Source organism: Cornus florida, unplaced genomic scaffold (assembly GCF_030987335.1).
Source record: "Cornus florida cultivar Cherokee Brave unplaced genomic scaffold, ASM3098733v1 CherokeeBrave_3.0.0_Hap2_scaffold_94, whole genome shotgun sequence".
In the NCBI taxonomy this organism is placed as follows: domain Eukaryota; kingdom Viridiplantae; phylum Streptophyta; class Magnoliopsida; order Cornales; family Cornaceae; genus Cornus; species Cornus florida.
The window spans coordinates 81,804-101,574 of record NW_026775928.1 but is presented as its reverse complement, the minus strand read 5'-3'; the positions used below and the strand labels follow the sequence as shown (position 1 = coordinate 101,574).

The 19,771-nt window shown below is 34.9% G+C and overlaps 1 protein-coding gene across 6 annotated transcripts in view; it reads right to left on the bottom strand.

Annotated features, from left to right (window-relative positions):
• Positions 1-292: 292 nt before the first annotated feature.
• LOC132292982 (putative disease resistance RPP13-like protein 1) overlaps positions 293-19,771 on the bottom strand; it is a 29,916-nt gene continuing 10,437 nt past the window's right edge. For 2 of the 6 annotated variants that reach the window (XM_059790419.1, XM_059790423.1), the window contains 3 exons: positions 9,694-9,749; positions 2,170-6,391; positions 610-2,087 (listed from right to left, as the gene is read on the bottom strand). In XM_059790419.1, coding sequence (XP_059646402.1) covers positions 2,213-6,349 — 4,137 coding nt within the window. In that variant the 5' untranslated portion in view covers positions 6,350-6,391; positions 9,694-9,749 and the 3' untranslated portion in view covers positions 610-2,087; positions 2,170-2,212. Of the gene's footprint in view, positions 588-609; positions 2,088-2,169; positions 6,392-9,693; positions 9,797-19,771 lie in introns of those variants that run through there. The other 4 variants (XM_059790420.1, XR_009477666.1, XR_009477665.1 and 1 more) reach the window with 4 other exon arrangements.

Here is a 19,771-nt window from a genome sequence, read left to right as displayed (position 1 = left end):
ATTACTACTTTGACACCACCATGAAAGCAAGTTCTGTACTGATTACATATTCCCATCAACAAACCACAAAAAAAAAAAAAAAGAAGGAAATATTTGATGTAATATCATTATGGAACTATTCCACTTCTGAAGAGTTCAATCAGAAATGTTTTATTTTTCGTTGGTTAGAAACACTGGCACACATTTGTACCTAACAAGAGTAAAACCCTCATCTTCCACTTTCAAAAGTAGAGGAATGTTGCTGGATTACAGACCTTGGCATACAACCAGCAATTTAAGAAGAAGAAAAAAAGAAAGAAAAAAAAAGATAACATTTCACAAAATGAAATTAAGAAGTACAAATTCAATTCAGCCATTACATTACACAACAGCCCAACCAGCAAATGTCTCCCATGCCTAAGGAGTGGGCATCACTTACAGTCTTACAGTACACTACACAACTTGATAGATAATTTCACAATAACTCAATAACCAAATGAAAAATACTGGACAGCCCAGCAATATATATATATATATATATAAGTTCCATGATTTTGTGATTCAGCATTAGTTTTCCAACACAGTATCCATTAAAATCCACATGTCCCCTGCCAAAAAAAGAAAAAAATGAAAAAAAAAAAAGGGGCATCCATGGGTTTTGTCAGTCAAGAATGTGAAAATTATAATACCCAGTAACAATAAAATAATTAATAATAAGAATTGAACTCAAAGCACCCCATAGATGTCTGTTACCATATTGTAGTGGCTTTGGCACAATTTTATATTTCACCAAAAATGATTCAAGTAGAAGTCTGCATGTGTTTTGAACATATGCTAGTCAATTTGCCTACCTCATTAATTTTAAATCGGTCCAATTTTTATTTTTATTTATTATTATTATTTTTTTAACAACTGAATTTTAGATGTTGAAGTTTTGAGCAGTATTTATAGATTGAGCATTTAAAAAAATATATATATATATTTTAAGTGTCCAGCTATTAGCAATAAGTGAAATCACTCAATTAAAATCTCACCTTATTTTAAGTAGAACTTATATTTTTATCGATACTCAAATTGTGTTATACAATGATTCAAGTCATACTCGTGGTGAACACATATTACTTTGATGAATAATTGAACCCCAAAAAGACTTTGACATTTTATCAACCACCATCTCCTCTTTTCTAAAATCAAATTATTAATATCATGTTGAGTAACAAGTCAGGAACCAAAACACTTTTTACCGTGTGCAAACTTGAGGATACACTTAAAAGTGTTTGACTCTTTTTATCAGTCCTCAACTATCTAGAGAACTTCCACCAATTTATGCAATGCTGAACAAAAAGAAATCGTGAAAAATCTGAATGGAGTACCTTGCCAAAATCAACCCATAATGACTTTAAGAGAGACCAAAAAAAAAAAAAAAAACACAGATTAGTTGATGAAAGAAATTCAACATACAATAATGAGATTCCCAGCATTTTTGGACATTTAGTTCTTCAGTTTTAAACAACTGAATTTTAAGTACAGTAAATTTTAAGAATTGAATTTTAAATGTTGAAGTTTTGAGCAGTAATTGTAGATTGAGGTTTTTTTTTTTATTTTTTTTATTCTAAGTGTCCAACGATTAGTAATAAGTGAACTTATTTTTTAATTCCTCCTTTTAAGTAGAACTTATTTTAAGTAGAACTTATTTTTTAAGTCCTCCTGTAGACATAATGTGTACAAGTAGGAATTTGAAGACTGTACTGTGTAACAAATGAAGAACATTGGCTTGAAAGTTGTATTAGATTTAGAACTACCTGAAATTTCATGGTAGAAACAGAATTCTAATCAAACATAACCGTCACCATTTCTTACGCAGGAAAAAGTGTTATATGTCTTAGAAAATAAAAAATGAAGGAAAAAGAGAAGAGGATTTCAATAAAAAATTATAAGAAAACAACTTTGGATAGAAAGCAATTAACAAGGAATAGAGAACATTGAGAGGATCCGTGATTTGGTGGCCTTGTATAGTCACAAAGCTGCCCACAGCAACTTATCCCTGTACCCGTAACATAATAGCACTTCCACCACGTACTAGCATAATGTCACACCACCACTGCAGTCTGCAGTGCAATGAAAGAGAAATTCAATGGATAGAAGAAAGAAACCAGTTTGGTTAAGTTGCAGGGAGTGTAGAACAAGTACCTGATTCGGTTTTTCTGGACGATTACAAACCACTCAATCATTCTCACTCTAAGTTTATTATGTCTCGTACAAAATCGAGCTGTATGCGGCGGATTCGGGAAATCTTGGACCAATCAAGAACAAGTTCCACCAATGAAGTATATTCGGTTTGTATTAGCAGGAAAGAGAGGGAGTTGGGCAGCCCCTCTTCTGGCAAGGACTGGAGATTACGGCAATTCCAAATGGTTAGGTCTGTAAGAGAGGTGAGGTGTTGAAGGCCCTTGTGGTTCAGTGCTTTCAGATTTGAAAGGTTCCAGATGTAAAGTCTAGTAAGAGTGGGGGGCAACAGCCACTCCTCCGGAAATGACTCCAACTCTTCTTCTTCATTTTCACTTCCGATCCAGAATTCTTCAAGAGATGGGAGTTTTTGCTGCAAATCCCACCTCATCCGGCCCTTCATCAGTTTATTGCAATTAATGATATCAAGTCTCCTTAAGTTGGATGGCAAACCTTCGTCTGGAAATGATTCAACTTCCGGACATTCTTTTATCTGAAAATTATGAAGAGATTGGAGGGTGTGCATTTGATGCGGTAGCCGCTTCAGATTCTTGCAATCCCAGATTGTCAAATCCATGAGATTGGGAATGGCCAATGATCCTCCTCTATCTCCACCACCATGGGGAAAGGATACCATTTTAGGGCAACTCACTATTTCAAGGTTTATCAGATGTTGAAGCATGGTTGGGATCAAGAGCGTTTCCAAATCCATACACGACTTGATGTAGAGAACACGAAGCTTTGGAAAGAAGCCTAACCACAGCGACTTGAGAAGATCACAGCTTTCATTAATACTCAAAACTTCAATGGATGTGGAGTAATTATAATCCTTCATCTCCTCGGACAGGGGAAACTCTAATCTCCTACAGGAGGAGATGTTAAGTGTTTTCAATGTAGCAGTGGGCAAAGACACCTTAGCAAGAGATGAACAATTATAGATGTGCAACTCTTCAAGACGAATATTATTGATTTCCTCTGATGGTACTGTTGCTGCTGCTTGGGAATGTAGAGCGATACAGCTGGAGATGTCAAGTTTTTTCAATGTAGCGATAGGAAAAGACACCTGAAGAAGAGATGAACAATCAGAGATACGCAACTCTTCAAGACAATTGTTGATGATTTCCTCTGATGCTAGGGACTGTAGACCATGACATCTTTTGATCTCCAGCGTCTTAAGCTTCGGCGGCAGCCTCATGTCCGGAAATGACACAAGCCTCCGGCATTCCTCTATCTTCAACCTTTCAAGATTTACTAATCGGCACAACTCCTGTGGCAATTCCTTCAAGTTTGACATCCCTGAAATCTCCAATTCCTGTAGAGAAGACAGGTGTTGCATTTGCTGCGGCAATTCCGTCAAATTTGGAATCTTCAACTCCTGAATGCAAGGAAGTCCTTGCAGTAACAGCCTAACTTGATTGGATTTGGAAATGTTAAGCTTTGTTAGGATTGGGGAGCGGATAGATAATTCACTGGTCAACTTAGGACAATTGTCTATAGAAAACTCTATAAGCCTAGAGAACTCTTCAATCCCTGATGCATCCCATTCCTCCCACTCTGCCATTTTATGAAACCTTAGTGTCTCCAAAGATTTAAATGGTTTGATTGAAGAAGAAGCATTCCCATACAGCTCCCCACCGACCTTCCTTATTGCATTCATGCTTTCAATTGTTAAATATTTTAGAGAGGGTAACTGCCCAATTGACGGCAAAGAAGAGCAATTTTTACAGCCTATAAGATCCAAGGACACCATGTCACGTAACAAATCACCTTTCTCTAACCAATTCGAAAATCTTGTGCCCCCATAGTTAATGATACGGAGATGCTTCACTCCCGCATGAGGTTGTAGGTTGTCAAGTACAACTCTTTCATTTTGTAAATTGTCGGTATCGCTGCCCCATTTCAGCTCCAACCCTTCAAGATGCTCCTTTCCTTTCAGATTAGCCTTTGACGCCTCCGGACCACTGGTTACATTTTGAAGCTCTGAAATGCAGAGTTGCCCCCGAAGTTGACTGAGTTCCTTCAACCCACTAATTCTTGACCCACCATCCTTGCCAACTACAAAATCTGTTAGACGTTGGAGATCTTTCAGTTTGCTCATTTGCATTGGCATCTCAGCAAATCTAGTTTTTCGGATATCAAGATAGCGCAACTTTACTAGTTTTCCCATGTTGACAGGCAACTCAATAAGATGCTCACAAAATGACAAATCTAATGTCTGTAAGTTGCACAACGTTGTTACTGTATTAGGTAATCGTTTGAGTCGAGTCCGAGAGAGATCCAAATAGCGTAAATGTATCAAATTTTCAATCGATTGAGGCAGTTCATGAATCTCATATCTTGACAAAGATAACACCCTTAAGTATCTCAAAGTTGGTAACATATCATGTAGGACCTTCCTGCCCAAGAAAAAAGACCATCCTTCACTTCGAAATGATATGAAACTCCGTAAACAATTAACCTTGTTAATAACCTTGAATTTCTCAAATGCATCATATTCGCACTGAAGATATGAGAAATGGCGAACTTTTTCACATATATTATGAAGTGGTTTGTCATCATCCAACCTAACACAGAACTTCCCAGATATATCTTGAGCTAAATCATTGAGTAGGTCATGCATTACAAAATAGGAAGGACTGTCACTTAATCTCTGAAAGAATGACCTTGATAGTAGTTCATGAAAGTAGTCATTACCTTCTTCTTCCACTGAATTTTTGCTTTTGGGCTGCTGCGGCACAAGATCTTCGGCTATCCATAACCGGACTAATTTCTCCTTCTCAAATTCGTAATCTTTAGGAAATTTCGAACAATATGCAAAGCATCGCTTTAAATACGAAGGAAGATACTGATAGCTCAATCTTAGAGCTGGAATAACGTTTTTCTCCTTCAAACCCCATATCTTGCTTTCCAGTATTTTTTTCCAGTGCTCAATATCCTGTTTGGGCCCCAAGAGACCCCCAAGTGATTTTACAGCTAAAGGCAGGCCTCCACACTTCTTCACAATTTCTCTTCCAATTTTCTCTAGCTCTGAATTAGGCATATGACCTCCATTCACAAATGCATGACTTGCAAATAATGACCAAGAATCGTCAACCAACAGTGGCTCCAAGTGATGACTAGAAATGGCGCCCATTACTGATGCAACCTTGTCACTGCGTGTTGTTACGATAATCCTACTTCCCTGTGCTCCACCAATGAAAGGTTTTCTTAAGCCGTCCCAGGCAATATAATCATCGTTCCAAACATCGTCTAAAACAATAAGAAATTTTTTCCCAGCGACGCTCTCTTTCAACTTGATTTGAAGCTTGTCAATGTTGTCGATGTTATTGTTTGTATCGGTGACATCGTCCAAAATTTTCTTTGTTATCCTGCAACTATCAAATGAATCGGAAACGCAAACCCATGCTTTCAAATGAAATTTCTCATGTACTTCAGTATCATTGTATATATGTTGAGCAAGGGTTGTCTTTCCCAAGCCACCCATTCCAACAATGGAGATCACAGGAATCTGATTCCCAGTTGCATTATTGTCGGACAACGTCAACAATTTCATTATCTTCTTTTTGTCATCTTCCCTCCCATAAATCTGAGAGTACTCATTTACTATGGAAGTTTCATCTCTGTTGTTTTGTGTGGAGGAAGTTCCTTGTCTTCTAACACTCTCCAAAGGAAGAGAATTTTTTTGGTTGATGAACTCGTCCAATTTATTGATGACCTCTTTCATCATGGACTCTATTTCATTATCAGAATGATAAGCAGGAGTCGAGACAAAACAATTAATTGGTAACAGAAATTGCTTCATTAGATGGAGAAATCGACCAACCACACTTGCGCTGCTTTGATCATGAGCTTCCAACTTGTGCCTCAAGGCCTTGGTAGCTATCTCGTCCAGTAAGTCGTCAGTTTGGTAGACAACATGTTGGAGCTCGTCCAGCCAAGCTTTCACTGCCGGGTTGGTAATCTGCTTGTCCTCGGCATCACCCAACACTACTTGAAGGGCCAGTAACTTTGTCTTCATATTGCTTCTGAGTCCATCATCAAATTTTTGTTTGGAAAAGAAGCTTTTGAACTCCGGAGAAACCAGACGATCAAGCAGCACGTCAAAGGAAGCCGAGAGAAGTGCTCCAACCACCATTTCAGCCATTTTCTTGTTCTTTAAGTTGCTGAGTAAAGAGTAAATTGAAACCTAAAAAAAATTATGGCAAAAATTAAATCACTAGAATCATATTTGAGTAAAAGAAATAATTTTTTTATTTAAAAATAAGTTAATCAATAACCGTAAATTACACGAAATCTATTCTATCAAATTTAACAATAAAATAAAAAAATTTAAAAATAACTACGAAGGTAAAATTAATAGAATCATATTCAAATAGAATAGAAGAAAGAATTAAGGATTCTTTTAAATAAAAAACTTGAAAAATAACATAAAAATTAAATCAATAAAATTATATTAGAATATAATAAAAGAAATAATTTTTTTTTTAAAAAAACTTAATCAAAAACTCTAAATTAGACTAAACATATTCCATCAAAATTCACAAGCAAATAAAAATAAAAAATAAGTAAAATCAATAGATCGTACTCAGATATAATTAAAAATTCTTCTAAATCAAAATATTAAAAAACTAAAAAAAAAAAAAACTCAATAGTCAATAGTCAGTATCAAAGAACAAAGAATTGAAAATTCTTTAAAATCAACACTCTAAAATAACAGCAAAAGTAAAATTAGTATAATTATACTCAAATATAATTAAAAAAAAAAAAAAAAGAAGAAGAATTTTATATATAAAAAAAAAAAAAAAAAAAACTTATTTAATCGATAAAGCAATTTTTGTATAATTTTTTTTTTTTTAAAAAACTTATTTAATAATTTTGTATAGCATTTTCCAGTTAACATTGGACAAAGTAAAGCTACTTTGGATTACGGGTGCCCTCACGATAGCATCATGAAAGAAATTGCTCCAATAAGTTAATATGGTTGCTGCAATAACATGGGACAATGTACCTTCCAAATATATTTATCTACAATATTAAGTTTATTATTAAAAGTACAAAAATTGTTTTCAGTGTTTCAGTATATTAATTTATTTAATAATATAGTACTGAAAATACTAATAATAATAATAATAGTATAGTAATAGAAAATATTTGAAATTCAATAAAAGGAAACCAGAATAAAAAATATATATATTGAAATTCGATAAATGAAAATCTAATTAGAGAACAAAATTTATAATATTAAAAAATATATTTAATAATAGAGTAGTAGAAAATCTAATTAGTGAAGGAAATATATACAATTAAAAAACTAAAAATACAAAAATTCAATAAAAAGAAATATAATTGGATAAAGAAATATATAATATTAAAAAACTTATTTGTTAAATAGAATAAAAGGAATTATAATTAGAGGAGGGAAAAGAATATTGAAATTCAATTTTTTTGTTTCTCTCATAAAGTCTCTCACTCTTTGGTATAAATATATAAGTGATTATAATTGAAATCAAATAATGTTACATTTTTCATGGTAACATTTAAAGAGTTTAATTTTCAAAAATAAATAAATAAATAAAAATAACATGTAATTTTTTTTTCAATACACACATATTTATATATATAATAAACAGCATAGAAAAATTCAAACTTTAAATAATTTAGTAAAAAACTTCTTATATTCTTCTTTTCTGTATCTTTTTTTATTTCAATTTATGCAATTCTCTCTATTGTCTCACACCCTTGCAACTCCATCTCTCTCTCTCTTACTTTATGTACTTCTTCTTTTTTTGGTTTCTCACAAAGTCTCTCACTCTTTCGTAGAGATTTATCTCAAAAAAAAAAAAAAAAAATTTGATGATACGCAACAATATTTGATGATAAGATTGTACCCTAACCGAAACATAATTTTTCGCTTTGCATTGAAGAAACGTATGAATTAATTGAAATATATATATATATGATGCAGATTACATAATATAAACAAGTAATATGCATTACTTAAGTAGAGATTCCGAAATCTCTGTTTGTTTTGAGGGTTATATGACAATCAACAAATAAAGTTGTGTCTTCAAAACAATAATTGAATAATTAGTATAAGTTCCAACAAGGGAGAGTAGGAGATACCACATATGAAATGAAAGATATAATAAATTCACAATTCAAATCTTTATATACTGTCAAATCGTAGCCAACTAATGGCGGAAACCCAATAGTATTAATTTTGACACATGAGTAAGGTTTGAGGTAGAAGAATAGTTCAGTGTCGGTCAAGTGCAGAAAATACTCTTAAATTATATTTAAGTGCATATCACACCATTCACATACAAAAATCATCCCTAGAGTTTTAATTTGGTGCAAATACGTCCCTCTAATAAATTTAAACCCTAAGTTGACTAAATTACCATTACTAAATTATTTTATAAAATATATAAAAATAAATAATTTTGTAAAATGACCGAAAATGACATTATTGGAGGATGTCCCTCTCGTGCAAAAAAACACTCCTAAAGTTTCAATCTGGTGCAAATAGGTCCCTCTAACAAATTTAAACTCTAAGTTGACTAAATTACCATTTCTGAACCATTTTATAAAATATATAAAAATAAATAATTTTATAAAATAACCGAAAATGACATTATTGGAGAAACCTGGCAATGGACAAGTAAAGGTAAAAACATAAAATAAAAATAAAAGTCTAAAAGAAAAGTAAAGATAAAAATAAAAAACTACAAACTAATAAAAATAAAATTTTTCCAAACTCCGAAAACAAGGGCACACTGATATTGGAATTTTTTTTTTTTTTTTTTGGTTTAACAGTGTTGGTACGAAAAAAAATAAAATAAAGAAAAAAAATTAGTTGAAAAGAGTAAATTGGAATCTCAAAAAATTCAAAACCTTGCTCTACAAATTCTCAAAGTTTTTTTTTTAAAAAATGTTTAGAGATATATATATATATATAAAATGTTTCAAAAAGAAAATATAAGGTAATGTGTAGTGTGCACATAACACCTATATAGTATGAAATTAATAGCATATATATCCCCTTGGGCATTTTCGGAAGAGTAAAAGGGAAAAACATGTATTACAGCACTAATTTATATCAGATGGGATATTTTTGCACAATATGAAAAGATTAGGGGTGTTTTTTTGCACATTTTTTTAAATATGGGTAAAAGTGTTGGGCGGAATATAGTTTAGGAGTGTTTTTTACACTTGTCCAAAAATAAATGATCAAGGAAATTTTGAAAAATAACGTAACTTCTGATAATAGGTCACACTCAATAGGGGTTTTGGGGAAAATAAAATGTTGGATTCTCATTCCAATAGAACAAATAAACTATTACTTTAATGAATGATCAGTAATTGATTTTTGATTGTCTTAATTAATTAGTAAATGGTACTTCAAATTACAGCTCATCTTGTTTTTGGTTTTAATATTTTGGTAACGTTTTGGTTTAATAAAATAAAAAAAATTACAAAATGTTGTACCTGGCAATTAATGCAGGGTCCGGTTCTCCCTTCTCAGTCCACACTTATTATAAATACTGCAACACAAGCCAATAGAGACAGAGAGAGAGCAACTGTAAAAAGCCTGGAGAGAGAGAGAAAGTTGACTGTGATATTATTGCTAAGGGCAAGCCTCAGCAGTGAAAAGCGTCTTCAATGTTTCCATATTTTGATTAAGGAGGAAGAAGTAAAGCTTAGTGGTAAATTTTTTTTCTTGGAATTTTAAATTTTTGGGACAATAAAATAGATAAAAGTAAATCAAATTTTCTGGTAACAAATCAGAGATTGAAAAGGTTGTCTCATTCGAATAATTCAAATAAAAATAATTTACTAAAAAAAACTAAAATTTACCTGAAAACAAAAACAAATAAATATAGTAAAAAAGAAGAAGAAAAAAATAATATAAACACAAAATAGGGACATGAAAGGGTAAATGTATTGAACTTAAGTACACACTTAGAAGGGGGGAAAACTTAATCATAAATGCTTCAAATTTTGTTTTGTGATTAAATTGTGATGCTGTTACAGCTTATTACAATTGTTCGTTTTTTGAGAATGAATAGATTATATTACGTAACTGCATGCCTTTTAGTATCAGAAAAAAAAACTCTTTCAATCTTTAATTTTCTGGTCAAGTAAATTGCAAAAACTTCACAAATATGAATATATTCTTAAATATATTGACTAAATATACTAAAATATGAAAAAATAATATATAATAAAATTCTAAATAATATTATCTAAAATTTAGTTTCAACTTGGGAGTGCATTTAAAAAAATAAATAAATAAGCTACTACTTTGGATTATATTCCTCATAGGCTCCCCCTAGATGCTTCTCGATCAGGAATCATTTTGAAGGGTATAGCTTTTTTTATTGACTTGTGGTGGAACCCAATATGAGGAAAAAAAAAAAAAAAAAAAAAAAGAAGGAAAGTTTTATTAAATTATTATTTTTATTTACATCTTTATCAAAAATGATAGATATTGAGTGTAAAAAAGCAAAGGACCCATGCTGTCACACTAAAGCAAGAGCCAACCGTAATTTATTCGCTACTGTGTGAAAGAGACACGCACTCAAAGAGGTATGTCACATATATACACATTACACATGGGATATTAATAATAATAGGTGACGTTCCAGCACAACAGTGAATTTAGATTTGATTACACAAGTTACACATATTTTGTCGTCTTCTAGATTTAATAAATGTGCTTTTTTTTTTTTTTTCTCCACTTATATAAAAGAATATTTAATTTTTAACATGATACAAAAAGGACATACCCTTATTTAATTACTGAAAACTTCTAATTTTTCAAATACAACATTTATTTAATTTTCTGGATCACATAGAAACTAAGTGTAACATTCTGTCGCATTAATATATTTATTATCAACCAGTCTTTCAATGCGGTAAATTAGAGCAAATGCAAAATTTGTGTTATACTAAATAATCAATCTCCAATTAGTAAAACATTTCTATTAGAATTTCCAAATTTAAAAAAAAAAAAAAAATTTAAATTAATCAAAAAATTGGCACATCATCTTTCTTGTGTAAGTCCAAAATTCATGAATGATAAACGCAAAAAAAAAAAAGATAAAAGAGAGAGACAAAAAACATGCAGAAAAATCCTTGGAAAGAGAAGTATTTGATTTTTTATTACATTAATTAGTAAAAAATAAGTAAAATTACGTATTATATTGAACTCGCAAATTGAATTTGGTGGGATATATAACAGCTCAAGTTTCTAGTTTTAATAATTTGTTTACTTTTTTGGAAAACTAAATGAGAGACGATTGTAAGAGAAACAAAAAAAATTGCATAAAGTGAGAGAGAGATGGAGTTGCAAGGGTGAGAGACAATAGAGAGAATTGCTTAAATTGAAACAAAAACAGATTATATATATAAAAAAAAAGAATATAAGAAGTTTTTTTACTAAATTCTTTAAAGTTTGAATTTTGCAATGCGGTTTATTTTATATCTAAGTATGTGTGTATTGAAAATTTTGTTCCATACATAGGACATAGGAAACGTATTTTTAAATGTTATTTTTAGATTTTTTTTAATTTTTTATTTAGAAATCAAACTCTATAAATGTTACCATGAAAAATACAACATTATTTAATTTAAATTATAATCACTTATTGAACATGGAAATAAGTATATATATTATATTAGACTTCTTGGAGCATCACTACTCATGTCATATATATATATATATATATATATATATATATTACTATATGTGCACTATGGACCTAAATTTGAGTTCATTTCAAATTCAAGGGCTTAGGCGATCGCCTTAATACCACAGGATTGACCCCTGCATGTGGGGGAGTGTATTAGACTTATACTTAATCCAATGCTAATTAAGCAATGTGATACACATATTAGACTTTTTTTTCTTTATTTATTTATTTAAATTAGAAGTAACTTTTTTTTTTTTTTGGAAATTGAAGCAAAAAATTAGAAGTAACTTTTGTCATAAGAAGTTGTTGACTGAGTACCGGCCCCTCAAGTGTCGGGTAAATTGATCATTAAAAAGACACCATTTATAAGGGAGTGATTAAGTAAACTAAATTATAAATTTAAAGAATAAATATTCTCAATTGCTAGATGAATATTTGCAGCTGCTAACATTAGTATCTTTACTTATATATAATGGTCAAAATTATCATTAATTTATTTGCTCATAATTTTGATTAAAAAACCATAGAAATTTATCATTGCTAATTATAATTTATTTCAAAAAATATCAGTGGCGGGTGGGTTTAGCTTTCTCAGGGGAGAGGGGTGTAATACCCCGTATTTTATTAAAGAATTTAGTTTATTTAATTAATTAATGTGTAGATTTCTTTACCATTCTTATATTGAGTTCATTTAATGGTGCATGTATTATTATTAATAATTTTATTTGTTGATTATGTTTAATTAAGCATTATTAGTTAATCAAAGTATTATATTTGTGTTATATAGTATTATGATGATACAATGTATTTTTATGTAATAATAATAATATTTATAATAATAATAATAATAGTTTAATAATAATAATAATAATAATAATAATAATAATAATATAATAATAATAATAATATTTATAATAATAATAATAGTATTAAATCGTCATGATGAAATTAGAGATTAGGATAGGATTTCATTAATGTTTATGGGTAAGACTTAAAGCCATATAGGTGGGAATGTTGAAAGTTAATGAAAATTTAGATATTTGTATTATATATATTATATAAGTTGTATATATATATTAGTTAGCCAACTTACCCTTAAGGCAACTCACTTAAGTTAGAAAGCTTAAAAATTACAGAGAGCTATTTTATAAGAGTGAAAGGAAAAAAGAGAGAGCAAGAAGCTTGGACCGGTGTAGGCGATTTTACCCGACGACGCACAACCGGCGGATTTATTTTAAATCCATAAGGCAAGTTGTTATCTACTTTTCCCCTTTGAATCCATAAATTATTCATTTAATTTATTTCGGGTTTTTAGAGACTAGAAACCATGCTAGGAATTTCAATAAATTAATTTTTAGTTTATTAAAATAATGAGATTTTAATTATTAAAGAGGTTAGATATTTATTTATTAGCCTATGTAATTAAAATATAGCTGAAAATAATTAAATAAGGCTTTAGGGATTTTTCTAGAATTTTCTAGATTTTTCCAGGGCTTTTCTGCAATTTCCGGCGAGCCTCCGACAAGGTTTCCGGCCACCGGCAGTGAAGAAGATGACCGGAGTGATCCGGTGTGATGTGGCGCATTGTAGGTTAGTGCGCGCGTGCATCCTGGCCATTGGTAGAGTCTGATTGATCCGGTGCATCGCAGTCCATGTTACTGCAGTACACCCGGATCAAGAACCGTTGGATTAGGTAGATTCATCTAGTGTAGCGCGCCCATAGCAAGACCATGCAACCAACGAATCGGCAAGTGCCGCGTCATCAGGATGCATTACTGCGCGCATGGCAGCGCGTGCGCGCGCGTGACTGATTCCAGACGCGCGTGGGGGCGCGTGCAAGCGCGTGCGCGTGTGAGAATAGTGGAGGCGCGTGTGGGAAGCTCTGGGAGGCGCGTGGGGGCGCGTGAGGGACCCCTACAGCTACTGGAAAAGTCCAGAATACCCCTAGGGACTGTTTTGTAATTTCTAGAACCTTAAACTTGCATTTTTGGGCCTATGGTTGGTACTTACGGGTTTAACGGGACATTAAATTATTATTTTATTACCCGTTAGTTATTATTATGTCCGATTATTATTTTTAAATAATAATTGTATCGTTTTCAATACAGATCACCATTCAACGGATGTAGTTAATTTAATGACATTGTTAATTATTAATTGTGTTATTATTTTATTAAACGGTATTAATCATTAATGTTAAAATTAAATTACATGGTTTTAATTCAAATAAATTGTCCGTTATACATTGCAGGATTATTTATGTTGTTAATGATATACAACTCATTATTATTATGCTGTGTGCATTTCCGGAAAATAAATGGACTGTTTAAATTATGTCGCATTTATATTATATGGATGTGTTGCCATATAAAACCATGTGAGCTGACTCATTTATACCTTATGCATTCGTTACGATAGACAGATGTGTGGCTATCGGGGTATGTGGTTTAATATTATTGGCATGTGTTGCCTAATTGACATATTCGGTATATTTATTAATATTGTTGGTATGTGTTGCCTAATTGATATGCTCAGTATATTCATTAGTATATTGAGAGGTGTTATCACTGTGTAGTTCGTTATAGTCTGTGTTGTCAGTATCGTGCACCATGTATAATAGCTGATTTCCCGGGTAGGGAAAGGCGACACTTAACCACCTAGTGTGAGTCTAAGTGATCACCGCCTATTCTGGTTGAGGTCATGTTATACATTGGCTAGTTCCATTAGGATGTATACAGATATAGTACTCATCCGGATATAAATGATTAATTTATTTGATTCTCTGATTTAAGTCATAGTAGAGAGGACTTGCTCGTGGGGTTGACCCATCATTGTTGTTATTTCAGGATACGGTCAGTACCCGTTCCAAGGTTGAGGTTAGCAGTGAGGGACCACCATCCGAACTCATCTACTCTTACGATCCAGTTCAGGGTAGAAGTTTTATGCATTACTTCAGTTTCCGTTATTATTTACTTTTGACGTTGAACTCTTCGGTTTATATTTAGGGATCCTTGACATAGGATTTCCAAGTTGTAATGGAGTACTGTATTAAATAAAGGATGGATGGATGTTGTATTATTTAGTGTTCCTTTCCTGTCTAAATTCTTTTATTACCATCATTTTGTATTCCATGCTTGTATATTGCCAATTGTTTTGATATCCCTCGTTTTTCGTGTATAAGCCTGATCAACTTATGCGTGGAAAATGTGGGGGTGTTACAAGGGGTCAGTGAACTTCCTTAGTGGAAATATATAGTTCAAGATTTATAGAGTTAGTTGAATCCCAGCACGATGTTGAGAGAAAAAACTTAATAACCATTTAGTGTTAATTTAAATACATAAGATAGTTAATAATATATAAAATATTTGCGTTCTCATTCAAAATTGGCAAAGAAAATAAAAAGATAAACAAGATGTAAAAGATAAACAAATAAACTATGGCTAATACCTTAATATCGTTTAGTTTTATTTTGCACATATGAGGATGCGGCAAGTGGCATGGGCCGGATATAGTTCGCGGGAACGAGATCGGGTCGAATGATTGAAGTAAGATCCATGCCAAAGCGCCTAGGAATGGGCCGAACCTGGGGGATCCACCGAGGAAGGTCAAGCCCATTGGAAGACCAAGCCCAGAAGGAAGAGAGCTTTCGAATATATGCCCAATGTAATTGGTTAACTGCAATAAGGGTGATGGCCTATAAATAGACCATTACAGGTGGAAAGTGGAAAAAAGAAGGCTAGAGAGAGAGAGAGAAAAGAAACGAAATCTTGTATCTTCAATTGGCGCCGTCTGTGGGAATCGAGGACGAAGATCAATTCAAACCCGATCAGTACTATATTAGTTCAATCGAGTTTGTGAATACGAAGTGTGATTTCTGGAAGTTGAATCCAGATCAGTGAGATTGTAGTTTGTTCCGAGAGAATTCTTGCTTATTGTGGATTCTGAGGCATTTGCTTTGGAATGACGCAATTGTGATTTGCTCAGTTTCAGTCAGATCCGACGAGTTTGAAGCTAGAAAAGTTCAGATCTAGCAAACAGTGATCACGATTCGATGAAGTTAAGCCCAGATCTAGCGAAGTTTGCATCGGTAATGATTAGATCTGTTTCGAAGTTCGTAATTCATGCCTTTGCTTCGATCCGGAATCATGATAGGGGGTGACAACTCTAATACGGTTGAGAACGTCCAGCAAGTGAAACTTGATGAGTTGATGAACATGATCAAAGCTCTCCGGAGAGAAAATGTGGATCTAAGGAATGAAATGCAGCGTCAAGAAGCTCCAGTAATTCCACGACCACTCCCGGTAGGAGAAAAAGGCGCACGTACCGATGCAGCACATCACGGTGAGGAGGCTGGAAACAATCTAGTAGATCCTCACCGCGAGGAAATCCGGCGGGACGGTTTGCCGCCAAATCTTCGTCGTATTATTGATCATGAAGGATCGACTCACATGAATCCACGACGTGAGCAGATCAGGCGAAACGAAGCAATGACTTTTGATCCACATCAAGAAACGCTCAGCCGAGGTGAAGCAACAGAGGTGATTCATCAGAAAGCTATGCCTCCATGGCGCAAAGACTTCGTTGAGGATAGATCATTCGATCCGACCTATCGGCCTTCCATACCGACGTGTGACTATCACAGCTCGGAGAGGAGATCAGTAGACCAGAGAGTAGCCGCGGGGTTCCAGAGGGAAAATGAAGCACTCCGTTCAGCAGCTCGAACGGTTGATTCACCGTTCACCGATGAGATTCTGAATGCTCCGAGTCCGAGGAAATTTTCCATGCCCGTTTTCATTCTGTTCGACGGAACGACTGATCCGATCGATCATGTGTATCACATCCAGCTGAAAATGGCTCTAAACACTGAGAATGACTCTTTGATGTGCAAGTGCTTTCCTACGAGTCTGGCTGGACCAACTCTGAATTGGTTCAAGAACCTGCCGAGGGGTTCAGTAGATAGTTTCCGAAGCCTGTGTGATCGGTTCATAAGCCAATATTATGGAAACAAGCGTCCAGCGAAAGATATTTCGAGCTTATTCACAATGAAGCAACACGCTGAAGAGCGTCTCCAGGCTTTCCTAACCAGGTTTAACCTTACCAAGAGCATGGTTATTGAATGTCACCCTTCAACGGCAGTTCAAGCATTCATACTGGCCATGAATCGTGGCACCCCGTTCTACACAAGCTTGGTGGTCAACATACCGAGGACTATGGATGAACTTAACAAAAGAACCGATGGATTTGTGCGCTTGGAAGAAGAAGAGGCGGCAAACGCTCGGAAGACATCCGTTATATCCACGGAAGAAAAGACCAAAGCAAAGATCAGGCAAAAATAGGTTCAACCACAACGCTCCTCGTGGAAATCCGAGAAGAGGCCCAGAGATGAAGAGCTGATTACTCTATTGAAAGTTACCCTAGCGAGACTATACCAAGAAAATAAAGATAAGTTCCGACCTCCTTTACCAATCAGACAACCTCTCGAACAGAGGGATTAGTCTAAGCACTGTGCATTTCATTCTGATTTTGGCCACCAGACTAACGAATGCAGGAACCTAAGGAGACAGGTAGAGATGCTGATAGCCAGAGGGGAGTTCGCAAGTTATATTCAAGGACCAACGGTGGAGTAGAACCGACCAATGGAGCATGTGAAGAAGAATCAGAAGTCGAGTTCTCACAACACGCAACTAGTTCGAGTAATTAATGCAATTCACGGTCGGCCAGAACCTGCTGAGATATCAGATGAACTGCTTCGAACACGCCTTCGTCAGGTACGAATGAAGAGAATGATAGGTAGTGTAAACACTCTGCACCAGCAGAGCGCATCAACGCAGATAAAGTTTGACGCAACAGACTTGTTACGTGTTCAGATCCCTCATGAGGACCCGCTGGTCGTAAGTTTGACAGTGGCCAAATGCTTGGTGCGCAGAGTTCTAATTGACCCTGGAAGTAGTGCGAACATCATGCCAAGAGATATGTTCGATCGGCTCGAGATCAAACAGAATCAGCTGAAATCCACCGGGAATCCGCTAGCGGTACACGCTGCCGAGAGGGTTTTGATGGAAACCTTTGTAGTTGTTGAAATTCATCCCTCTTACAATCTTCTGATGGGCAGAGGGTGGATCCACAGAGTTCAAGGTGTTCCTTCCACTCTGCATCAGGGAATGAGATGCCTGGGACCGGACGGAACCAAAGTGATTGACATTCATGGAGACCAAGTTGCAGCTAAAGAATGTTACTCTGTAACGCTGAAACATGCAGGAAAGGGGAAAGCTCTCATTCGTTCAGTAAGTCCGAAATAGCAATTACAGGAGCCTCCCTCCAAGCAGAATGGAGAGGAGGAACCAGTAGGCTTGACTGAAGAACCACTGCTTGATGTGCAGATCGATCAGTTCCGACCGGAACGGACAACCAGAGTAGGGGAACGACTCGTTGAGGAGGAATAGCAGGAATTAGTTAATTTTTTGTCTCAAAACGCAGATGTGTTCGCATGGAGTCACCTAGACATGCCATGGATCAATCCTTCGGTATCCTGTCACTCCTTGAACATTAACCCCAATGCAAAACCTGTAAAGCAGAAGCAGCGACGGTTTGCCCCCGAGCGCAACCGAATTATTGCCGAGGAAGTTAACAAGCTGCTTGATGCGGGGTTTGTAAGAAAAGTGTACTACCCTGACTGGCTGTCGAATGTGGTCGTTGTGCAAAAGAAAAATGGAAAGTGGCGCGTATGCATTGATTTTACCAATTTAAACAAAGCTTGTCCGAAGGACAGCTTCCCGCTGCCAAAGATTGATCAGATGGTGGATGCAACTACTGGATATGAACGCTTGACCTTTTTAGATGCTTATTCGGGTTATAATCAGATCCCCATGGACCCCGCTGATGAAGAAAAAACTTTTTTCGTTACTGAGCGCGGGACGTATTGCTACAAAGTTATGCCATTCGGATAGAAGAACGCCGGGGCAACTTACCAAAGACTTATAAGCAGGATTTTTACGGAACAAATAGGGAAGACAGTGGAGGCTTACATTGATGATATAGTGGTCAAAAGTAAGAAGAAAGCTGATCATGTGCAGCATCTTCGAGACGTGTTTGATGTGTTGCGGCGATATGGAATGAAGCTCAATCCGACCAAGTGCTCGTTCGGTGTAAGTTCAGGCCAATTCCTAGGGCACGTGGTTAATCTCAGAGGCATCGAGGCAAGCCCTGCCCAAGCAGATGCTCTGACTAAGAATGCCAAGCCAACGACAATCAAAGAAGTGCAAACACTTACGGGACGGATTGCTGCACTGAGTCGTTTCATTTCCAAATTGTCAGATCGATGCAAACCATTTTTTGACACAATACGGAACCACGGCAGGCAGGTTTGGGGAGATGAACAACGCCTAGCGTTAACTGTTCTGAAAAAATATATGCAGAACCTTCCGGTACTGTCAGCTCCAGAATCAGGCGAAAAGCTGTTTTTGTATCTCGAAATATCCAGCATCGCGACAAGTGGCGTTCTGATCCGCTACGCAGAAGGGAAGTAATATCCAGTGTTCTATGTTAGCAAGACAATGACTGAGCCCGAAAGACGTTATTCAAAGGCAGAGCGGGTGATACTCTCGCTAGTGCATGCAAAAAGAAAGCTCAGGCATTATTTTGAATCCCATCCTATTATTGTTCTAACCACTTTCCTATCAGAATAATCCTGCATAAACCAGATCTCTCCGGAAGAATGACGAAGTGGGCCATAGAGTTAAGCTCATTTGATATCACATACGAACCTAGAACAGCAGTCAAAGGGCAGGCGGTGGCAGATTTTTTACTAGAATGTGATTCAGAGGACGTGGAGGAGGATCTTTGTAAGTGCTTATGGAAACTCTTCGTTGATG